This window comes from Pungitius pungitius, chromosome 2 (assembly GCF_949316345.1).
Source record: "Pungitius pungitius chromosome 2, fPunPun2.1, whole genome shotgun sequence".
Classification (NCBI taxonomy): Eukaryota; Metazoa; Chordata; class Actinopteri; order Perciformes; family Gasterosteidae; genus Pungitius; species Pungitius pungitius.
This window is the reverse complement of record NC_084901.1, coordinates 22,114,667-22,131,079: the sequence shown is the minus strand read 5'-3', so window position 1 is coordinate 22,131,079 and position 16,413 is coordinate 22,114,667. Positions and strand designations below refer to the sequence as shown.

At 42.8% G+C, this 16,413-nt stretch overlaps 1 protein-coding gene across 1 annotated transcript; it reads left to right on the top strand.

Moving 5' to 3' along the window:
* LOC119211624 (neuronal acetylcholine receptor subunit beta-2-like) lies at positions 1–9,611 on the top strand. The gene is made up of 6 exons (XM_037462674.2): positions 1–712; positions 6,339–6,484; positions 6,607–6,651; positions 6,757–6,866; positions 7,789–8,779; positions 9,315–9,611. Exons 1-6 carry the CDS (start codon positions 661–663, stop codon positions 9,453–9,455), a joined length of 1,485 nt encoding a protein of 494 aa, XP_037318571.1. The 5' UTR covers positions 1–660; the 3' UTR covers positions 9,456–9,611.
* The last annotated feature ends 6,802 nt before the right edge of the window (positions 9,612–16,413 follow it).

Here is a 16,413-nt window from a genome sequence, read left to right as displayed (position 1 = left end):
TTAACTCCAAGTGCATTTTCAATGAGGGGATTTCTCCTTTGATTGGAGAAGATAAAGTTGTTTTCAATCTCTGTTGGGTATTAAATGTCTTGCCGCCCAGGGGGGTATTTCTGAGTCGTATCGCTTCCTGTTTGTTGTCATGTCGCACTGTGGCCGATCATGACGGCAGAGAGTGAAAGTGACGCCCGACGGGAGGGTGCACTGTGCGGCCAGTGCGAAGTGAGCACCGGTGGCGCTTAAATCTTTTATCTGAAGAATGGCCGCTGCGGTGATAACAGGACTCCCGTGTCCCCACTAGCTCCTTGTCCTTATTTACTCCAAGAAAACGTTATTTGCATCGCTCGAGAAAACAAATCAACGGGGATCCGTGCTCTGCAGCGCGCAATGACAGCTCCGGGACCAGCGGCGCAGTCGGTGCGCTCTGGCTGAAAGCATCCATCCAGCGTCTGCAGTCGGTGCTGCTCTCCATGCCTCCAAGCGTCAGCTGTCTGCAGTCATCGGCGAAACCCATTGCAATGAAACCGTTATAACCCTGTCTGCTTTTACTTTTAGTTGGTTTCACTTTTTCCTCATTTTCCCACCGGGATAGAAAAAGAAGAAGAGAAACAAGGCGAGAAACGCAAGTTTTGGCGTGTGTGTCGCACTGGAGGGGAGGAAGAGATGGCAGCCCCGGTGAAAGCAGCGCTGGCTCTCCTGGTTCTCACCGTGGCAAGTGAGTAATCCTTTCAAATCCTCCCGGAACGGGACAAGGGATGCTTCTGCTCTGCGTAAGAGGCTCAGGGTGTCACACTCTCGCTCCCTGGGCCGTGTGCATGACAGTTCTTATATCTAACAGGTCCGGGAAGTGTTTGCAATATTAAGAAATGTAACCCATGTGATTTGAATCCAAACATCAGCCCTCCGTCCTTAAGAGCTAAAAATGCGATGGATGCTCTGCGTGAGCGCTTGATTTGTCTTTTGGAAAACTGGATAAATCAGAGTTTAACCGGAAAGCGGGCCAGCGGGGGAAATCCTGGTATTTCCGTTCTGCTGACAACTTAACACGTGATTTTACACGTCGCCTAAATGAACTAAGTGCCCAGTTTAAAAAAAACCATGGAGTCTTAATTAAATTGCTGAATTCTGCATGAGTGCGATGCTGAAAGGGGGATGCATTGCTGCACACATTCCATTTCCCTCTTGGGGGGTTTAGATCTTATTGTGGACATGCATCGACTTGACAAAATGACAAACTGGTATCCCGCGGCCCCCAGGGCCTGCAATGTGTGTCAATGTCCTCTGATTATAGTAACAGGGATCAATTGAGGACGTTTCTGTTGAGCTGTCCATGGTGCTGTGATCTAAACGTATCAGTGCTGCATAAACGCAGCAGGGAGAACCCAAGCACCCATTGAGTCATCTTCCTCATTGGGTGTGTTTAGATACTTGTCTTAATTTGCATCCTCAGAATTGTAGCACCTTACAGGGCCATCTGAATCGTGGGTTCACTTTATCCAAAGTGACTTTAGGAAGCACATTTGCTCTCAGATTAATTTTGGGTTATTTGTGTGTCACGTTGAGTGCATCTTCTTGTTGATCAAACCCTCTCCCATTCCCCTTTCTTTGACATTATGAATCCCATATTTTTTCAGATTGAGAACGTTTTCTCTTCTTTCATCATTACCCGTGCTGTATTTAAAAGCAGTGATGACAGTGGCTCCTTAGCTTCACCCTTTCATACAGTTAAAAGACCAAATCAATGCAGCCACGTTGTTTGTCTACATTTCAGCCTCCAGCGATCCGCTGTCACTCTCTCTGCCATCTCTGTCACTTCATTTCTTATACGTTTCCTCTCCCTCTCTTATTCTGTAACTTCTCTGATACATTTAGTTGCTAATCACTGCCCCATGTCTCCTGTCCTCTCGGTTTCTCTCACTATTAACAGCATGCTGTTATAAATGTGTCAATGTGTACCGTAGCAACATTCGGTTAAATGTTTTGCTCATTAAAAGCTTGCAAGATGCCCAAGGGTGCAAGCAGAGAGGAAATTATGCTATCTGTGTGTGACAACCCTGACTCTGCTTATCCACAACCCTCTGGTTAACGCGTAACTTTTTGGAGTGCAGAAATATGCAGCTCTAGGTTTTGTCCTGCCCTTTACTTTATAACCTCTTTCTCATAACTGCAAATGTGTCAAGAGTCCTCGCTGTCAGTAGGTCAACACTTAATCTTTGTTCGGGCCGGCATATTTGGATGTTGCACTTTCAATGAGAGAAAGTAGGCAGATGAATACACTATATGTAATCTGAAACCAGAGAGATCCGCATCGGATGCATTTACAAGAAAGGTAGTATTTACATGTGATTCCAATGATACCGAAGGACAGAAGAAAGCTGATTTTACTGTGGCCTGTCTCTCTCTTCTGTTCCTGTCACCACCGAGAGGAAAAGAGCAAAGCAGGACAGAAAGAAACATGGGGCAAGGGGAAATAAAGAAAATTATCTTAGTAGAAGAACAGATGTTTTTGTCCTCACACTGCTGATCCCGTTCAGGGTCATGTGGGTGGCCGGAGGTCCCCCCGACTATCGCACACCCAAGACTTACAAACAGCCCCACTCAAAGCCCCACTCAAAGTCTCTTTGCAGATGTCAGCAGTAGTAAATACCTACAGGAACTTGACCATGTGACTGCGGATGCATTTGAGTGGCATGTGGTTGTATTTTATAACAACACTGATACGGGCAGTGCGCTGATGAAAGCCAAAGACCGCTGATTCCTTAATGGTTTTGGCCCCAGAAAGCCCCCCCCCCCCCCCCCCCCAGATGGAAGGATTGAATAATTCACTGAACTAAACAATATCCTACAGAATGCCGAGTGTGGACGCTTTCCTCTCTGTTCACCTGACCCATAAGAAGGCCTGTCCACCCATCGGCAACCTCTAAACACATCAGCAAAATAGCGTGTATGAATGTTTTTTGTCTCAATTCCTGAATTCTATATGTTGTGATGGTGACTACATGCAATTTTGATTTGGTTTTAAAATACCTGGAGAGTAATCTTTTATCGTGGTTGAATATCTCCTTGTGAGATGATGGTATTTTTATTTTAGAGGCAATGAATAATTGAGGTATGGAGAGCGCAGCAGGGCGGAGAGAAATGTGTGTATATGTGTGTGCATACATGTGTGGTGGGTCCTGCCGGTAGACTCCCTAATGCTCTGTCTCTACTTACATTGAGCTCATACACATCTCATTTTAGCCTCATGTACAGTTCCAGCATGTAGTGTCAAACCCTAACATTGCTCCATACAGCCCACACTGCAACTCTCCGTCAGTCCTTTCCACTAGTCACATAGAGTGGGTCCTGGGTTTATATTTATGCTATTATCCTTACATTCTCTTGCAGAAATAAGTTAATACAGAGGAAAGCTAAGGACACTACAGTACATATTACTGGATATTAACGTGAGAGGACAACAACAGAAGGGTCAACATTGATACAGAAGATGCCAAGATATCATGAATTTGAGTCCATATGGCTGAAAAACAAAGAATTCTAGCTTTTGCATAATGTAACCAATATCATTATTTTAGTATTTTACCTCCCTTCCTGGTAAAAGCTCATGTCTTGTCAAATTTCATTTAATTCAGTTAATTCAGGCTTTCTGCAAGCCATCAATGTCACCATGGTTACTTTAATGGAGTTCATAAATGGAGATAAAACACAAAAGATGTTTGAGTAGGACTCCTCATGATGTTTCAAATTAACTTCATGCAGGTAGAGTGCTCCTTGGATGTTAATGGGTGAATGTTTTCCATAATCTGCACATTGTTTATTTCCTTTGATCATCCTAGATAATGACTCAACAGCATAGATAACTTTATAATAAGATAATTATCTCCATTTTGTGTCCAACTCTATGCTTGTCACTGCTTGCCGGTTTAGCTGCTTTTGCATTTTACTGAGACTATAATTAAATGAACCAAAGCCCAATGACCAATAAAGCTAAAACAATGAGCTGATTGGGATTTATAAAGTGTATGTTCTTGTTCCAAGGCAGCTCCTTTTAATTAAAATAATAAACTTGAGTGCCATTCTGCGGCAGTGTGCAGCCTTATTACAAATATTGGCTTTGAACCCATTCAACACATGTATGAATCGCTGAGATTTTACTGAATCATCGCACACGGAGTGACAATATTGTATTTTATTTTGTGAAATTATGGTATTAATTCGGTAATTTTTTTTGTTTGTTTTGTTTTGTTTTGTGTGATGTGTTGTGTGTGTCTTTTGCCTCTTTTTTCCTGTTATGTGTCTCCATCTCCTCTCTGTGTGGCATCCTGACAGACACAGTGATGGTGTCTCTCTCAGGACATTCACCCTTGAGGTTTTGGGTCATGTCACAGTTGCTCAGATGTCGGACACGTCTCTGGTCTCCTCTTCAAACTGAGGCCTGCTTGAGGTTAACGTGAACTGACCCAGAGTAGAACTCACACACTATCTCTTTCCTGCACCTGCCTTTAAAGCTCAGTGCCTTTAGTTGTACCTGACATGTGTCATAAAATATTTTCATCTTGGATATATTGATATGACAGTTGGCAGCAATGCTGACAACAAGTGGAAGTAAAGTGACAAAATACACAATATTCATAGTTGTCAAAAGCTGCCAACTGCACAGTTCTCAGATTCCTGGAGTGTGCTGCTGATGTCAGCTCAAAATCTTTTGCAGAGCTTTTTCGATATGACTGGTGACAAAAATATAACAACAAAAATATTCTCCTAAAAATCAGCTTGGATAGTGTCACACTCAGTAGTTGAGACCCCCTCCCTCCTCCCGGATGACAATGGTATTAGAATCTAATCACTGCATGTTTCTGTTAAATGTTTTGTTGGTTCAATGTGGAAAATACACTGCAGGAACTCTGAAGGACAAAGTAAGAGAATAGGCCTGAAAGTGTGGTATGAAGACATCATAGACATTTATACACTGGGGAACTGATGACCAAATTGGCAGCAGGTGTGCAGTTGATGGACGGGGAGAGAAATTATTTGGAGTCTTACAAGAGGAAGAAATATATATACTTACAGAGATTAGTAAATTTACTGATTCCTCCGGTGTCTTGTTCACTTTTCCCAAATTAGATTGAGATTAATCTCATGTGTCAACCTTTTCAATGATGAAGTTGTACGGTTCTTGGCTGTGATAGATACAGCATTGACCTGTTCTGTAATCCACCTCTCTCTCTTCTCTATTTTATCTGTTGACATGGTCACATAATCCTCCCGTAAAGAAAGAAACACATGAAAACAAAAGAAAGAAAACAGGAGAGAACAGGTACATGACATACACAGGAGAAAAGCTTTTAAATGAAAGCGGCTGTGACAGAGAGTGCCTTTTGGCTTGTACAGGAGGAAACCAGGTTTCTTTTTTCAAAAGAGGTATAGCAGCTATGCAGATGTGAAGTGATGCAATCTATAATAAACGAGCCAAAAGGAAGGGACTCGACTGAATGGTTTTTCTTTCCCCGAAACTCACTATTGTCATATTACAGAAGATTGCACGCATTAAAGACATCCGTTATGCCATGTATGAAAAGCCTGGGTAGAAAGTAAGAAGGTATATGTGTGTTTATATGTCGACGTGTGTGACACTGAATACACCATTACATCACGTCTGTAATCTCACCCAGATCAGAGACACACCCGCACACTCATTACTCACGTTACTTCCATTACAAAGTCATTACATCTGTGGAACTAATTGACCTCACGGCACGATATTTAAATATCGTTTCACAAACCACTTCTACGAGCATCTGTGCGGGTTTGTGTTTGCTTCGGATGTTGTGGGTTTGGTCCGCGCCACTTTCGGACTATTCATCGCATCACGGAAAGTGGAACTCAGGGGTGGATAACATTCACTACCCCACGTGTGTGTAGTCACCATACCTGATTGTTTAAGACTCACAGACACATTATACAATCAGAGGCTCCGTCAACACACCGTGTCATTCGGGTATGCGCGCAGCATCTCAATACTCACTCCACTGAGATGATAAGATTAGGGAAATGATGTGGTCGTGCAGAGCTTCAGTTGGACAGTTTTGGCCAGGTGTCCGACACAATGAGATGACATAACTACCACGGGATGTTCTAGCCTTCTAAAATAAAATACGTTTCACTCCCATGCAGCAAAATGTACAAGTTCAGCTTTAATTCCCATGATCTGTGAATGATAATTCCGACTAGCCGGTCGACTTGGACCGAGCTGTTAATACAGGTACGGATTGATTGTACGTAGCTGCATACCAAATCCCTTTTTTTACGCCTTCTACGTATGTGTGCGTGTGTGTTTACAGCTGCCTTGTGTGCGGAGGTCGAGGAACGACTGGTGAGTCAACTCTTGTCCCCAGAGCGCTACAACAAGCTGATCAGACCGGCGGTCAACAACAGCCAGCAGGTCACCATCTACATCCAGGTGTCTCTGGCCCAGCTGATCAACGTGGTGAGGACACACACTCTCCTGGTGTTAAACGGGCATCTCCTGCTAATCCTATGAAGCTAAAAGAAGACCCGTGTTGGAGACTGCTCTCTGAGTTCCCTTCTTTCTCCCTGTCTGTGTTTCAGAACGAGAGGGAGCAGATCATGACCACCAACTGCTGGCTCAGCCAGGTTTGCGTCTCGTTCTCTTGTTCTTTGTGTTGATTGTGCACTAGAGGCTATAAAGATGAGTTAGATACATTCATCTTTATCCTCACGTGTGCACCTCTTCATCAGGTGTGGAATGACTACAGATTAATGTGGGAACCTGAACAGTATGAGGGAATCAAGAAAATTCGGCTTCCGTCACAACACATCTGGCTCCCGGACATCGTTCTCTACAACAAGTATGTCGCCTCCGCGGAACACAAAATGAGTGATTAAAAAAGCAACAAACACAAACAATGAGACATTTTATTAAAAATCCCCATTTTCTTAAAACCTTCTTATGCCTTCTCTCATCCCACTTTTCACCTCTTTAAGTAAAATGAGTTGTGTTCACACTGTCTAGACAGTCTCATGGTGATGAGTCTTTTAAGGGATGAGAGATTATAATAGGCCTTACAGAGAAAACAAGAGCGGGACATATTGAAGTTATTAAATGTGTTGCTAAGACAACGGTGCATTTGGTGACACTTTTTTTCACATAACCAATGGCAACGTCAAGTGATTGTATCTCACTTTTATGATTAAAAACAGTGTTATTGAAAGCAACTAGCTTGCAGCAAACCTGACATTTCAAATGTTTCAGCTGCATTTCACAATATGGCATTTTGTAATATTACTGCAGATTCAGACAACTCTGAAATAGGAAAACACAACACCTACATTATTGTGTGTTTTTCCACATTCAGTAGGAATCCACCAAAATCATCTTGCAGCTGTATAAAATGGCTGCGAGGCAAAGTTAATACACGACATGCTAATGCTATAATGAGTTAATTCAAGAAGAAATGAGCCCCACCGCCTTCATTTGCTGAGTGATCGCTCAACAATGAACGCCAACACCTGGGTCTTTCATGTGCTTCTGCGAGTTTCTTTTATGTCATTTACGAATTACTTTTTTGTGTCTCAAATGAAGTCTCGACCGCTCAAATGTATGTTCTGACCCTTTTGAGGGGCCCAATCCCTAGATTAGGAACCACTGGACGACACTATCTAACTGTACTGAAAGTGGTAGTTAACCGTCTACAAAATATAATAACCGTTTTTTTTCCGCTTACCTCGTTCGTTTTTCCTCCTTTTACATTACATGTTTGTTTTTTTCAGTGCCGATGGGACGTATGAAGTGTCCTTCTACTCCAATGTCGTTGTCTCCAACAATGGCGAGGTGGCCTGGCTCCCGCCGGCCATCTACAAGTCGGCCTGCAAAATCGAAGTGCGTGATTTCCCTTTCGACCAGCAGAACTGCACCCTCAAGTTCCGCTCCTGGACCTACGACCACACGGAGATTGACCTCATCCTCCTCAGTGATTTTGCCTCACGTGACGACTTCAAACCCAGCGGCGAGTGGGATATAGTTTCCCTGCCTGGACGCAAGAACGAAGACCCTAATGACATCAGGTACCTGGACATCACCTATGACTTCATCATCAAGAGAAAGCCTCTCTTCTACACCATCAACCTGATCATCCCCTGCATCCTGATAACGTCGCTGGCCATTCTGGTGTTCTACCTCCCGTCAGACTGCGGTGAGAAGATGACTCTCTGCATCTCGGTCCTCTTGGCCCTGACTGTGTTTCTACTCCTCATTTCAAAGATTGTGCCGCCCACGTCTTTAGCAGTGCCTCTGATTGGAAAGTACCTGATGTTTTCAATGGTGCTGGTCACCTTCTCCATCGTCACCAGCGTTTGCGTGCTCAACGTGCACCATCGCTCCCCCAGCACACACACCATGCCTCCTTGGGTCAAGCGCGTCTTCCTGTATCGGCTCCCCTCTTACCTCTTCATGCGGCGGCCCGGTAGCTCGAACATCCGCGAGAAGTTCCGCAAAAAACACCAGCAGCGGTCGTACTCCGACCTCAGGCTGCGTGGAGCGGACGGAGGAGCGGGAGGTCCTGCGGGGATGGCAGATTGCTCCTCGTCCTTCTTCGTGAACGAGGATTCGGCCAAACGCTACGGCTGGAGGATCAGCGACTTGCCGGAGAACACCGAGTTCAGGAAGAGGATGACGCTCAAGTCCAACATTGACACGGAGGACGCGGTGGACGGAGTGCGCTACATCGCCGAGAAGATGAAGAGCGAGGACGATGATGAAGGGGTAGGTGTAGCGGCACGTACAATTTGGCCAAATGTCTAAAAATAAGAGACTGGCTCTGGTTCTTAAATGAAGAACAACTTTTTATAGATTTGTACCTGTGTGACAGGCCCTCTAGTAGGATGTTTGACCTATGACCTTATGACATTTATGATAATCTTCTACAACTTTGGACAGGTTAGCTCATCGCACCTTATGCTATGTCATGGACTACCTAAATGATTGTGTTAGGAATGGTCATTTTTCTGTGAATAGCTCAATTGTGAATTTCTGTCTAAGTTATTTCAAAATATTGTACATCAGTGGTGATTCTTTTGGCTCCGTGTGATAAATGATCCTGTTCAGCATGAGGAAAATCTACCACAATGTTAGCAGAGTCCAAAGAACCTTTGGCACAAGCCATTAAATCATTAGGCGTGATATTAGAAATAATGTCATCACAAAATGATAAAATAACAATAAATAACAATTGGGTTCACTTACGTTGAAGACAAAGAACAAAACGGGTGAAATTTAAAATCTTAACTTCTCTCTACAGATCATTGAAGACTGGAAGTACGTAGCCATGGTGATCGACCGTCTCTTCCTGTGGATCTTCGTGTTTGTGTGTGTGGTCGGGACGCTGGGCCTCTTCATGCAGCCTCTGTTCCAGAATTACAACACTCCCATTGTTGATTAAACGGACTGCAGCAAAAAAAGCTCAAAGGTCATCATGAACTTTGAGTGCCGCCATAGAAACAGAGCTCTGATTTGGACACACGTACTCACATGTCTGCCTCGCCGCACACGCTCACTGGGAAACTATAATGATGCACGTTAGCCTTCCTCCTCCACCCCCCCCCCCTCCCTCATGAAAACCTGTTGTCCCTTTCATCCTCCATGTGTCCTGTCATCTTCTACTCCACTCATCGGCCACCAAGTGGGATCTACTCATTTTCCGTAATTATGGTAGGCAGGGATGGTAAAGATAAAAGAAAACAGTACATTTATTACATATGATGTTTGTTGTAACATAGTTTACATTACATTGGTTTTACTGCCAAACCTTTCCCTAACCTTCCCAGTTGTATACCTATTGATGTGTTCATTATCAAAGGAAGCAATGGCCAAAACTATGAAATGACCCGATTTCCAATATACATTAATTATCTTTAAATTCAAAACTTCAAGTTAAACCACCATTCAGCCATGATGATCTTTCTCAGAAATGAATATAATCCATAGTCTTCAGGGATGGACTTCTAACTGTATCTTAAGAAGAAAACATTACCCGAAACTGTGGAATTTATATTGTTCTGTCCCGTACCACTGTTCACAAAGGTTTACCTGGACAACGTCAACTCAGGACTTTTTATGCTTAGAACACACTACTTGGTTTTGCTTATTTCCCCTCTGTGTCTAAGTCCCATGCAGAGGGGAAGATGAGTCCCTTCTGTCTAGGGTTGTTTGTTGTTTCCAAAGCACACAAATGATAATGGATGAGTGTGTATACGAGTAACCAGCTGGTTTTTACCCTGACACACACACACCTCCCTGTGGGAACTGATTAGAATACGGATCCAATGTGTGACGAGATGCTGATGTGATGTTTTAAACGGGCCATTTTAACGGGACGGGACATTTTAAGAAAGCTAAAAAGAAAAAGGAAAAACGCTTATCTCGTCAAAGCAGTGCTCCTCAGCATCCAGCACCAAGGAAACCAGCAGTAATACTATTGTACAGTATTTTACACACACAATGTGCCAAACAGCCTGGCTCTTCACTTGCTAAATCTTCAATCATATCGTACGCTTGATTATCGCGGTTTTCTCGCAGAGACGTTATTTGAATATGTGTCGAGAAATCATTTCCAAAAGGTAACTTGAAACGTATTACTGTCATAACGCACACGTCTGTCACGGCGACCAGCGCTACCCAGGGAACAGGTGCACTGTAGACTACTAATCCAGATGCATTTTTTTCTTTCCACTTTTTTTTTATTGGATGGAATGAAACATACCCTTTTTCTTCTAATTTCATCCCACCGGGCCAGTCATGTTGTCGAGTTGTTTCTGTCTAGACAACATTTGCTGAGAACTACAGGAAGGGACTTTGATTGGAGCTGATGTCTTGATAACTGGATCAATAAAAGGAAATGAAAGCAATAAGTAGACCTGCTGAATCGCGTCACCATGGTAATTATATTTCATTCAACATTGTTGACATGCCTCGTTTCTAATATTGAGCTCTTCGGGCTGTTTTCCAGCTTTTCCTCTCACAAAATGGTTATTTGAGTACCACCTTGTTAATGACTCAACAGCTCAAACATTCTGCAGACTCTTTTCTCCCTCCTCACACATTTTCCGTCACGCTCAGATGATTCCAAAACAAAGCACAACTTGCAGGTGTTGCAAGAGGTTTCTGAAGTGTATCTGCTCTGCTCTTTGTGTGTGTGTGTGTGTGTGTGTGTGTGTGTGTGTGTGTGTGTGTGTAATCTCCGTGCTAAATGATAGTCAGCTGACTTATGCTTCGTCATTCGTCAGACAGTCTTATATCTCCGAGCTTTGCAACTTCTGTTAGCGTGAGACAGCAGCATGGCGCTGAGGTGCTGATGGGACGCTGCATGTAAACAAATACAGACATGTACACACATGTATGTATGTAACCCTGATCACAAACCTGTGAAGTGTTATAGAGTTATTATCTGGTTTACTGATATTTGTAACATATTTATGTTGTTTAGACGTTTAAAAGGAGCGAGAAGCATCAGATAAAGCCTGTTGGTTGCATGCCCCTGATGATTATCACACAAAGTGACAGCCTTAGGATTGGAGGTGAGAAATGACACCGCACGGTTGTACCCCATCCTCCCCTCATACAATTCAAAATATGAATTCATATTTGACATTTGCATCAATTTCCATCAAAATCGAGGATGGGGTCGCAAATTTAAGCAGTAAACCCAATTTAAACCCATATCTGTCTGAACATACATTGCAGCAGGAGTTAGCCGACATGCATTTATTCTCAGCAATTTAGCAGTGAACCACCACATTGACGATAACTGTCCGAGTCCATTTCACAAGGACAAAGAAATGAGCAAAAAAGAGATAAAGTCGAGAGTTGGTGTTTGATCTCCAGGTGCGATCGCTAAGCTTGGCGGGGAAGGTGAAACTGGACGCCCGCGGGACGACGGATACAAGCAGGGTTGGAGAGAAGAAGAGAGAAAGGTATGATACAGCGGGACAGGGATGATAACGGTTCGTCATAAATAGGAGACAGAAGACGTGAAGCCCTGCTTCAATGAGATCAATAAGCATGTATTCTTCCTTGGAAGACAAACCCACATGTAGCCAGATGTGTAAAATGCTTAAATACCAACTAACAATAAGATGCATGCTGTTATTTTATATTTGCCTCAATGTGAAATGCCAAAACCTTCACCCACGTCCCTTGAGTAAAAGTTCGTAAACATGCTGAACAGCTAAATTAAAGTATCAAAAGAAAAAGAGCTCATTCTGCAGAAAGTTGCTCACTGCGAGTGTTCAACTGTCAATTAAATATATATATAGATTAATATCACCAGTGCGTTTTCAGTGCTTTAGTTGTTTAAGTATATATCACATTTGCACTTGCGAACAGTACCTCATTAAATGTACAGTATTTAGTTACAGTCCACCACTGCAATAACTAACTGTGCCTGCTATTACACGTTCTGTTCTATTCTATTACGTTTCATTCTTTCCTTCTGTAATCAGACTCTTTGGATGCAGCCTCGTTATTATCGGCACGTTGATCAGTTTCTTGTACTCCGACGTTGCCTCAGCTATTATTGCCATCAGTATGCTCCTTGTGGATTTATACCTGCCATTTCAGCTCTCTGGTCAATATTTATGAACTACATTACTGCGATACCGTTCTGTTGAGTCGGGGGGGCCATCGATCCTCCCCTCCCAACCGCAGAGTGAAGCAAGTGCAGAGCTTTGGTCCAAACACTTGTCATGCTTTAGAACTGAGCCGAGGGGTCCCTCAGCAAAGTCCATGCGGGAGCGATAAACATGTCTTGTGGTCTGCTTCCTGCTGACGGATCAGGGTGCCTGCTGCGGCCCTTTAGTGGTCAAAAGAGACACTGCAGAATTGTCTCAGAAAGTGGTTTCATTTCTGCACGTCAATGTGTTTGAAGCAAATTTGTACTCTGGATTTTCATTTATTTTGGCAGTGACATCACATCTAGTGTTTAGGGAGGCAAAATAGAATACAGAGGCCATTAAAACCTTTCTGCATCATGTTATTAAAAATGAATCATGCCTCTAATGCACAACAGTTTGTGACAAAGATTTTCCGTTTATATTTTAAATTCATAATTAGAAAAAGATTGAATATCCAGTTGGACGTCCTCCCCAAGGCACCCAATGAGGATTTAGCAGCTATTAACAAAATGCTGCTAACACATTTTAGACTGATTAAGAACAACTTGAAGCAATGAGGGGCAGAGCACCTCTGATGGCAAAAACAGGCTCAGACAATCGTTCGTATTTCATCTTAGGCCAAACATGAGTGGACCAGATAATGGGAAAGCTCTGCGTGGCTCTGTTTGACCCCTCGTGCCGAGGGGAAAATGACACTGCTGGTTATTCAGAGAACGAGGCGGACCGAGAGACTGTTACACATGAGGAAAGGAGTCGTGGCTGTGAAACACATTTTCACAATATATACATACATATAATATTATATATATATTTGTTTTATGGAATCGCAGTGTGTGAATATGTGAGAGAATGAGAAGGTTTGCGGGAAAAATGAGGGATGTGAAAATGTCAGTTTAATTAGCAGCAAGGGGCTTTAATCCGATAACCGTGATTGGAGCAGTGAAGGGACTTTAATTAGTTGCTTGTAGCTGCAACGGGCCAAAGCATGACCAAGCACACTGTGTGTAGTGGACGCTAGATGGAGGGATAATAGGAGGTAAACCCTTTGTTGTGTTAATGAATAAGAGAGGAGGGGGGGGGAGAAGCGAGAGGAAGGGTGGAGGGGATGGGGAGGGAAGCTGGGAGACTGCTGGAGGGTCGAGCAGGGTCACCAAGTCTAGCGTGAACAGTACGAGCTGTTGGATGAAAGGCTCAGAGCCCTTAAAAATAGGCTGTTGGGGGGTGACAGCCGAGTGGTGGTATTAGACAGAGCAGAAGGGAGAAGGAGGTCATGGGGGGAAGGCTAAACTATTTAGATTGGTTTAAAGAAAGAAATATGCGGTCAGGCCAGTTAGGAACTCTGAAATTCCATTTTAGTCATATCTTTATGATTAAACATTAAACATTTGTTAGTTAATACTAAGCATAAATGTATCATTTCAAACTGAAATAGGTTAAACTTGTTGTGTCTTGAATCGCTGTGGTCCTTTTCTGTATTAAAGCAGACCATGATGTGCACAAGAAAAGCATTTGTCACTACAAGCAGATACTGTCGCGCCAAAAATGGATATTTGATATTTTATCTTGTTTTAGAAGTAAAAAGTTAACCAGAAACACACATTTTTATACCATGACACAAAAAATAGGTAAAGGGATCGGTACAATTGAGTTTAATAACCTTGGATTGGTGCAGCTTTAAACGCCCTAATGGGGATGAACTTTATCTATAAACAGGTTACGCTGATGTAACATTTACCACAGACACAACCTGTTTAATAATACAGAATACTGAGCAGCCGTGCTGCAACATTAGACTGCAGGTTGTTTAAAAGCAGACGTCTCATCGGCTTGAGTGACACACAACAAGGTGAGACTGTGACCATCTGAGAGGATGAAGGAAAGGAAGAAGGAAAAAAATAAAGGAAACCATACTAAAAGATTGTTACGCTTATAATCACTAAAATAAAATGTGAAGAGAAACCACAGGCAGGAGCGTGTAGGATTCAGTGATATATACAAAGAAGGAATGGAGCGATAATTCACAAATAGATTTAGCTGCTTGATGTGGACGCACCAGGACAGTCCAACTCTCGCCCTTTTCCTTTTCCTCTACTGTCTCCGTCAGGCCCTCGAGGCCCTTCTGCTTTGTCTGAGCTGTCCCAACACATGCCTGCTGTTATTTAAAATGTGTCCAGCTGTGTGATCGCAAAGGGAGAAGATAAGGACAACAGAAAGCAGCGTGGTGATGGGATAAAAAAAAGAGGGTTGCATGGGGAAGAAGGTTCAGCGGCCCTGTTGGACAGTGCTGGGATGTGACCTCAGACAAAGTCCCCAGCCGACACCTGACTAAGATCCGCATTCCTGGAGACGCTGTGTGCCTTCCCTTCGTTCACCTGACTTTCTTTATTACCTGCAAATGTTTCATTTGTTTCATGTTGAATGAGAACAAGGCTTCTCTCGCCTTGTGCGATTTGGAAGGGAACCAATGGTATTAAGGTTGATGGTGAAACGGGTAAAAAGGTATAAAAAGAAAAATCTAATATTGGTGTAAAAATAAAATAAAAAGATTAACACAGTTCAAAGAAAAGAACTCCCCTTTCCGCCTGCGTCAGTCTGCATCTCACTGAATCCCCAATGAAAAACCGCATCCTTGGTTTTCTCCTGTTCTTGTTCTGGTGACGATTCCTCACAGTATCGCGTCATTCCAGCAGCTTCTCATCACGTCCTTAGATGTGTGTGTCTCTCTGCAGACATGCCTCTAGCTCCACCCGTCACAACCTCCCTGGACACTCTGTACCTCACCTTTCTCTTCCTTTTCCTTCCCTGTTGTTCTTTGAGGGGAGAGGAGATTGCTGTTGGCCCCACGAGAGGCATTTAATCGCCGCAACAACAACCTCGTCTGATTTGACCTCCACACCGACAAAACTGATTGAGCTTAGAATTGACAGAGCAGTTGCACTATGGTCTTCAGCCTCTCGGCTCCTGAGCTGCCAGCTGCTAACATGCCAAGCACTTTGTACATCAACGATCAGCGATCAGCGGCAGTGTTGCAGCACACAGGTTCTCACATTACACCAACCGTTCAGCTCCGTCCTGTTTGATGTTGTGGCAGTGTGCAGCAGGGCATCACACGTCAGCATTGTACAACATGATGAAACTATTAATGTCTCTTTTGGTTTGGTCTTTATTTTCTGTGGTGCGCACCTAAAGCATGCCAATGCATGTCACTCAAGTAGGTGTGTGTGTGTGTGAGTGAGAGTCATGTATTAACTCCACGTTAGCATCAATCTATCTCTGTCCATCTCGTTGCTTTATGAAACCTCAATGTTTGATTGACTGAAAGGGTTTTAAGAGAATTTTGACCAACGATATTTGGGATCCCAAAGAAAATCCTAAAAGTTGAAGTTTTTTATAAAATTATTTTTTGCTTCCCAAACTAAAACAAAGCCCAGATATAAATACTAAAATAAAAACGTTTTTTCTATGTAAGTTAATACATTAAAATAAAAATTAAAACATTATCGCAATATATACATAATATGTATGACTGCAATATATATATATATATATATATATATATATATATATATATATATATATATATATATATATATATATATATATATATATTCTTTGGCATTCTTTGGCATTGTTACGCATACAAAATCAATTAAGTGACTAAATAGGTCATTTAGAGCAGCGGTTAAAATATGCAATCTTATTTTATGTATCAAATGTGAGGATAATTCG

Excerpts from the sequence above, each read along its gene's own strand:
- LOC119211624 (XM_037462674.2), top strand. The coding sequence starts at position 661 with ATGGCAGCCCCGGTGAAAGCAGCGCTGGCTCTCCTGGTTCTCACCGTG. Across the intron at positions 6,485-6,606 it reads TGGCCCAGCTGATCAACGTG|AACGAGAGGGAGCAGATCAT; the intron begins GTGAGGACACAC and ends TCTGTGTTTCAG. Across the intron at positions 6,867-7,788 it reads GACATCGTTCTCTACAACAA|TGCCGATGGGACGTATGAAG; the intron begins GTATGTCGCCTC and ends TGTTTTTTTCAG.